Source organism: Triticum aestivum, chromosome 1B (genome assembly GCF_018294505.1).
Source record: "Triticum aestivum cultivar Chinese Spring chromosome 1B, IWGSC CS RefSeq v2.1, whole genome shotgun sequence".
Classification (NCBI taxonomy): Eukaryota; Viridiplantae; Streptophyta; class Magnoliopsida; order Poales; family Poaceae; genus Triticum; species Triticum aestivum.
In genome coordinates, this window is record NC_057795.1 from 504,769,786 (window position 1) to 504,777,875 (window position 8,090).

General features: G+C 50.4%; 1 protein-coding gene across 2 annotated transcripts; it reads left to right on the forward strand.

The window, feature by feature from the left end:
- Positions 1-626: 626 nt before the first annotated feature.
- LOC123135111 (protein BUD31 homolog 2) lies at positions 627-3,229 on the forward strand. Of its 2 annotated transcripts, none has more exons than XM_044554220.1 (4): positions 627-821; positions 1,565-1,694; positions 1,797-1,984; positions 2,817-3,229. In XM_044554220.1, the coding sequence occupies exons 2-4, from the start codon at positions 1,601-1,603 to the stop codon at positions 2,970-2,972; spliced, it is 438 nt and encodes a 145-aa protein (XP_044410155.1). In that variant the 5' UTR covers positions 627-821; positions 1,565-1,600; the 3' UTR covers positions 2,973-3,229. The 2 variants fall into 2 exon arrangements, with proteins under 2 accessions (XP_044410155.1, XP_044410159.1); XM_044554224.1 differs by having other exon boundaries at positions 657-821; positions 1,600-1,694.
- Positions 3,230-8,090: the final 4,861 nt, after the last annotated feature.

Genomic DNA, 8,090 nt, shown 5'->3' on the forward strand with positions numbered 1-8,090 from the left:
CCCCGAGTTCCTGCTGCACCCTGTTGTGCTTTCCCGAGCTTGCTGCGGCCTTACCGTGTGCTGCCTTCCCGAGCTGCTGCTGCTACCTACCGTGCCTCCCCGAGCTTGCTGATGACGCATCGTGTTGTGCCTTTCCAGAGCTCTTGCGCGGGTCCATGCTCTTTCCTTCCCAACCTGACTAAAAATGGGGCTATTAATCAAAGATTGATGGGCTGAAACATCGGGTGTTGGAAGAAATAAAGTGACAGTTCAGAAAACAAGAAAATATAGCTGCTGTACCTACTTATGTCACTAAGAACGTAGGGTAGTAGGGGATCTTACCAGGTCGCCGCCATCGGGGAGATCGAGGTCGCCGTCGTCGTAGCCGCCGCAGATCACCGCCCCCGCCGTAGCCCGGTAGCCGCCGCCGCAGGTACAGGTAGCCGGTAGGATGATATGAGAGGGTTATCGGAGCAACGTTTGGACTGGGTTCCTCAAACACAAGGGCATTTTGGTCATGTTGTTGTGGGCCAGTCGTGTTAGGGGCAAATCCTCAATCTTTCAAATAAGGTGTGGCAAATCCTGGGTTACAACCAAAACAGGGGGCAAATCCTCAAATTGCAAAATAAGGTGTGGCAAATCCTCAAATTCCCCTATTTGAAGATACCGACTCTGCGATGACTGACTGGGCTGGACTTGCTGCAAACGGCTGCCCTCCCCAACGGCCACGCTAGACCGCCCGCTCCTGCCAAGATCCAACGCAACTTTCCGCCCCCTCGTCTGGTCGTCGGGCCGTCGCCGCCGGACACCGCCCCCTTCCACCGAAGCGCGGCAGCTCGAAGGTAGAGTATTCTTCTCTCGCACCGCTCCCTCTCCTCCTCCTCCCCCTCTCTACTTGACCGCCGTGGAGCGGGGATCCGTCAGTGCTTGAGATTGATTTCTTCCGTGGCGACGAACCCTAACTCGCCCGAATTGTCATGGGTGACCTAATCCGAGAAATTTCCTCTAGGACGGATGCTCCAGTTCGTCCAGCTTGTTAAGGATTAGATTTCTGCGTGTTGGATTACTACTTTACTAGTTGCAGTTTAGTTTCGAAGAACAAAATTCTTACTGCGTTGGGGATGTCCTGGCTGGGTACTTCAGTCGATGCCCCTTGTTAATAAGCCTGCCTCTGAATCGACTAGTGCAGCAATCCACATCCGAGATGCTGGATGAGTGGCCAAGTGTTGTTGTGCACATTAGAGAGTAGAAAGGGCATGCTAATTCGTCGGAGAAATTATCCCACTAGGCTGATAGTTCCCTAGTGCAGGCTATTCTTGCTTCCTAGCACTTGCGCGCTGAGATGAGATGAACCAATAAGCATGGTTGCACAGTGGCACTGTCATAGTACATGGGTGGCTTGTATAATATGGATATTCCAATTATCCAATATGTGTTGTGTTGTTCATCTCTTTGGAGAAACTTTCTACCACTGGGTTGCTCTGCTGTTTCTTTATTATGCACGGCAACTTGCAATTGAAAAGTGCAACCTAATTACAGTACCTTGCAAGCATTTTAAATGACCTACGCCCTATGTTTCTCACAGGTTCGTGTTCTAATAAGCTTATTCCCTTGAGGCAGCATGCCTAAGATAAAGACGAGCCGTGTGAAGTATCCTGAAGGATGGGAGCTTATTGAACCAACTCTCCGTGATTTGGAAGCCAAAATGAGAGAAGGTGTGCATATCTGTATAATTTTTAATGCTTGTTGAATCTTTTTCCAGATGTATATTGCTGTTTCCTGCTACAGGATGTTATTAATGTGATGTTTTGATGCAGCCGAGAACGATACACATGATGGGAAGAGGAAGTGTGAGGCTCTCTGGCCAATCTTCCGTATTTCTCACCAAAAGAGCCGTTATATATATGATCTCTACTATCGAAGGAAGGAGATAAAAAGGGAGCTGTATGAGTTTTGCTTGGACCAAGGTTATGCAGACAAAAATCTGATTGCTAAATGGAAAAAGGTTGGTGGGCTTGATCATTTTAGGCATGCATTATTTTGGGCTTGTATCAAGTACTAACTGTGGTGGATGCTTTTCTCCAGTTTGTTGTCTCTTGGGACTTCTGATTATGTGATTATGTTCCAGTTTTGCTAGACTATAAACACCTGAACTTCAGCCATCCTCATGAAATATATACTCCCTCCGATCCATTATTACTTGTCGCAACTTTAGTACAACTTTGTACTAACGTTGTACTCAAGCTGCGACAAGTAATATGGATTCGGAGGGAGTAATTAAGATTAGTTCGTTTCAGATGCACCTTCCTTGCACACGGACCATATCAACTTGCACCTATTTTGCGCACCATGGCCTTTATGCAAGTATTATTTATCAACTTACGAATGCACACTCAGACAGAGAAGTGCCCCTGCTCCTGACCTGTGCAATTGGACATATTGCCTGAATATCAAGTACCCCATGATGAATTTTTGTTACTGGTGTGCTGTTGTAACTGCTAGTATTTGCTACAGACTTACAGTATGTTGGATCATGTTCAGTTCTCTCTCAGACAGAGAAGTGCCCCTGCTCCTGACCTGTGCAATTGGACATATTGCCTGAATATCAAGTACCCCATGATGATTTTTTGTTACTGGTGTGCTGTTGTAACTGCTCGTATTTGCTACAGACTTACAGTATGTTGGATCATGTTCAGTTCTCTCTCTAGTTTGTATAGTAATCACCAGAGTTTACCAAGTTTCAATGCTAAGGTTACCTTGTAACAGCTGCTTCAATTGCTTTAATTCAACATTCTCATGGCGCACTGCTAACTATTTTTTTCTCTTGTCTCTTGCAGCCAGGTTATGAGCGCCTCTGCTGCCTCCGCTGCATACAGACACGAGACCACAACTTCGCGACCACCTGCGTCTGCAGGGTCCCCAAGCACCTCAGGGAAGAGACGGTGATAGAATGTGTCCACTGCGGGTGCAAGGGGTGTGCCAGCGGTGACTGAAGCCGCCACTCGTTGTTAAGAATAAACTGAAACTGATTGCTCAAGATGCTCTGTTCGATCCCTGATGAATGAAAACAAGCAACGCACAATCAGGTGATTCGTCCATATATTCACTGTAAACTCTTGAGCCGTGGTATGTATTTGCGTGAGAAGACTCGGTTTTCCGCCGTGGAAGTTGACTACTGTTTCGCTGAATGTTATGTTAACCCCCTCCATGATGGATTACAGTACAGTAGTATTGTTGTGCCTTGCTGTTACTACTAGTTTACTACTACCTCTGTAACTTAATACCCCCTCCGCCCCGAATTACTTGTCGCAGAATGGATGTATCTAGAACCAAAAGTTACGTCTTGATACATCCATTTCTGCGACAAGTAATTTGGGATGGAGGGAGTATACATTAAGACGTTTTTTGACAGTCATAGTGTCTAAAAACGTCTGGTTTTAAGTTACGGAGCGAGTACTACTGTAGAGGCACTTTCTTACTACTGGTGTAGCATCAGGTGCTTATTTTGCTGTGTGCGGTCGACATGCAAACCTTGTGGTGAGGAGCCCTTGTTGACTTAGCATCTCCAGCCACGCCCCCAACGGTCGACATGCAAAAATCGGTCTAGTCGCGCCTCCAGAAGCCTGTTTTTTTGTTGGTTTGGGCCGAAACTGGCGCCGGCGGACCCGGCGCGAACCTGGGGCGCCGGGGCAATCGATTTTGGCGCAAAAGAACGGTGGGCCCGCCGGGTCAGCAACCCACGCGCCTCATTGTCCTCACCGCATCGGTTTCCAGCGGGGAATCAATGCCGAGGTTGCCGCTGGTCAGCCTACCATTGATTCCTCACGGGTGGCGCGGGCGCGGCGATGCACCACCTCCCGCCGCGCGTACACACGACATCCACACCTCGGCCGCTGAAGCAGCGCCTCCCCCTGCCTATGGCCGCACCCCGCCCACAGCCGCCGATTTCTCCCCCTGCGCGGACTTTCCTCCGCTCTGTCCCCGTGCCCAACCACGACGATGGGCGAGAGGTTCACCGGCGATGGGGCGGCGACCAATGGCTTCGGCCGTCGCTCGTTGCACGAGTACCTGTTGTTCGAGGCTAACGTCCCGGCGCCTCCCGACATGCGCGCGCCGTGGCGGTGGAAGCTTAGCGCCGGTGACGGAAGGGCCCGCTGCTCCTCCGTCAGCGACGCCCGCACGTGGTTGACCTCGTCGGCGAAGTAGTCGGCGCGCGCGGTGACGTCTGGCGCGTCCCGGCTCCTCTTCTTCCTCCTCCCACTCCTCTGGGTCGTCAGCGTTGTTCGGCGTCAAGGCCGAGACCGCGGAGACGCCGCTCGGCCGGCGCACCCGCTGCGCCGGCATCGTCATCGGCTCCTCCCCGCTTCGTCACACCGAAGACGGAGTCGGGGCTCCGCCATCGTGAAGACGGAGCCATGGCTTGCCGCCGTGAAGGCGGAGCCAGGACTCGACGACGCGACGGCCTTGAAGTGGGCGCGCGAAGACTGGGCGCGGACGGAGCTGGAGCGCCAGCGTCGTGCCTTTGAGCAGTTCGCCGCTCGGCGCCGTGGCCGCGACGAGCGCCACCGGTCCGCCAAGGCGACCCCGGGCAGGGGTCCAGCACGGCGGCCGCATGAAGGAGGAGAAGGACGACGAGGACAACGGCGGCGTCGGCGACGACGACAACTTCGACTCTCTCAGCGCGTTATTCAGCCTGTAGTGCGGCCTCTTTGTTTTTTCTAAGTTTTTTATCTATGTAAGAATTCGCCGAGGCAATGCACTGTTTCGTTGAATATTTGTCCCGTTCATCGAATTTTAGTCAAATAAATGTTCAAAAAAAATTAAAAACAGGCGCCTGGGGCCGACCCTGAGGCGTCAGCTGGGAACCGATCGCCCCCAGGCCGATTTTAGCGCCGGTTTGTCCCCAGGCGACGATTTTTCGAGCAGCATGAGGGGCCAACGGCTGGAGATGCTCCTACCTCGAGACAGTGGTCTACAAAGAAAAATGTTCACGGTCTACGGTGACGGTGGTGGCTATTGCTTCGAGCGTCCGTTTTGTGGATGACGAGTGAGTTGACCTTTGACTACATGGACTCTTGATCCACGGAAAACGCGTCCATTCACGTCTTCAAACGGATTCAAACTAGACTTCGTATAGCAAAGGATCTCCTCTGCATTTCCTTTGGTAAGAACGGCTTTGCCAACAGCATCTGCGGGAGGGATTTGAGCTCCATCGTGTCGTGCGGCACACTGTACTGCCTTACGGTGGTATGGTGTAAATTGCTGGGCTTGTAGTGCACGCGTACCCAGGTAGGGTGTCATCAACGCTTCCGGCCATGTGAGCATGGCTGCCTGGATCAGAGGGGGTGACATACGGGCTGAGGCACCAAACTTTGGGTAACGAACGAACGGGCGAAGTGGAAGCACCAACCTTGTCGGTAGGGCCGCAAACAAGTGAGTCTGAGCGAGTTAGATTAGGCTCAGCTCTGTTCATACTAAAAGTCGAGGGAGCTAAGACTAAGCCGTGTTAAGGGTCGACCTGAAAAAGAGGGTTTATGCCCAACTTGTAACGAGATCGAGCCACTTTGAGCACGAGATGATGAAGGCAATATCTATATGAGGCATTTTTCTTATTTCTTTTTTTGGATAGACCTCAACAACATCATAAGGAAACGGCTGGAATTTAGTCTTTTTTAGGACAGCCCAATAACTATTTCAGAAATTTCTAAATAAATCCTAAAGGCCCACTTAACCCATTTGTGCAAGGCAAGTGATACTACTAATGTTTAGTCCCACATTACTAGTTGAGTGGGAGTTGGACCTCCTTATAAGGGAGGTTCTTTCCCCACTTGTATGAGCATTAGAACAAGAGGGACATCTACGCGCGCTCCTCTGCCGCCCGCCTCGCCACGCCACGCCACGCCGCGGGTTGCGGGAATGAGCTGAGCCGTGAAAGGGAGGTCGCTCCTCTCAGAGAGATGCACCAGAACTACTTCCTCCTCTCGTCACCGGTTCCTGAGCAAGTCCAGTGCCTCTGCTCCTGCTGCTGTTACGTACGTGAAGGAAATATGCCCTAGAGGCAATAATAAAGTTATTATTTATTTCCTTATTTCATGATAAATGTTTATTATTCATGCTAGAATTGTATTAACCGGAAACATGATACATGTGTGAATACATAGACAAACATAATGTCACTAGTATGCCTCTACTTGACTAGCTCATTAATCAAAGATGGTTATGTTTCCTAACCATAGACATGTGTTGTCATTTGATTAATGGGATCACATCATTAGGAGAATGATGTGATTGACTTGACCCATTCCGTTAGCCTAGCACTTGATCATTTAGTATGTTGCTATTGCTTTCTTCATGACTTATACAAAGTTCCTGTAACTATGAGATTATGCAACTCCCGTTTACCGGAGGAACACTTTGTGTGCTACCAAACGTCACAACGTAACTGGGTGATTATAAAGGAGCTCTACAGGTGTCTCCGAAGGTACATGTTGAGTTGGCATATTTCGAGATTAGGTTTTGTCACTCCAATTGTCGGAGAGGTATCTCTGGGCCCTCTTGGTAATGCACATCACTATAAGCCTTGCAAGCAATGTAGCTAATGAGTTAGTTACGGAATGATGCATTACGTAACGAGTAAAGAGACTTGCCGGTAACGAGATTGAACTAGGTATTGGATACCGATGATCGAATCTCGGGCAAGTAACATACCGATGACAAAGGGAACAACGCATGTTGTTATGCGGTTTGACCGATAAAGATCTTCGTAGAATATGTAGGAGCCAATATGAACATCCAGGTTCCACTATTGGTTATTGACCGGAAACAGTTCTAGGTCATGTCTACATAGTTCTCGAACCCGTAGGGTCCGCACGCTTAAGGTTTCGATGACAGTTTTATTATGAGTTTATAAGTTTTGATGTACCGAAGGAGTTCGGAGTCCTGGATGAGATCAGGGACATGACGAGGAGTCTCGAAATGGTCGAGACGTAAAGATCGATATATTGGACGACTATATTCGGAGTTCGGAAAGGTTGCGAGTGATTCGGGTATTTTTCGGAGTACCGGGGAGTTACGGGAATACGGGGGAAGAAGTATATGGGCCTTATTGGGCTTTAGGGGAGAGGGAGAGGCAGGCCGCGCGCCCCCCCCCACTAATTAGTCCGAATTGGACTAGGGGGAGGGGCGGCGCCCCCTCCTTCCTTCTCTTCCCTCTTCCCCTTCCTTGTCTCCTACTCCTACTACTTGGAAGGACTCCTAGTTGGACTAGGAAAGGGGGAATCCTACTCCCGGTGGGAGTAGGACTCCCCTAGGGCGCGCCATAGAGAGGGCCGGCCCTCTCCTCCTCCACTCCTTTATATACGGAGGCAGGGGGCACCCCATAGACACACAAGTTGATCTACGGATCGTTCCTTAGCCGTGTGCGGTGCCCCCTTCCACCATATTCCACCTCGGTCATATCGTCGCGGAGTTTAGGCGAAGCCCTGCACCGGTAGAACATCATCATCGTCACCACGCTGTCGTGCTGACGGAACTCATCCCCGACGCTTTGCTGGATTGGAGCCCGGGGAACGTCATCGAGCTGAACGTGTGCTGAACACGGAGGTGCCGTACGTTCGGTGCTTGGATCGGTCGAATCGTGAAGACGTACGACTACATCAACCGCGTTGTCATAACGCTTCCGCTTACGGTCTACGAGGGTACGTGGACAACACTCTCCCCTCTCGTTGCTATGCCATCACCATGATCTTGCGTGTGCGTAGGAATTTTTTTGAAATTACTACGTACGCCAACAGTGGCCTCCGAGCCTAAGTTTTATGCGTTGATGTTATATGCACGAGTAGAACACAAGTGAGTTGTGGGCGATACAAGTCATACTGCTTACCAGCATGTCATACTTTGGTTCAGCGGTATTGTTGGATGAAGCGGCCTGGACCGACATTACGCGTACGCTTACGCGAGACTGGTTTTACCGCCGTGCTTTGCACACAGGTGACTAGCGGGTGTCAGTTTCTCCAACTTTAGTTGAACCGAGTGTGGCTACGCCCGGTCCTTGAGAAGGTTAAAACAACACCAACTTGACGAACTATCGTTGTGGTTTTGATGCGTAGGTA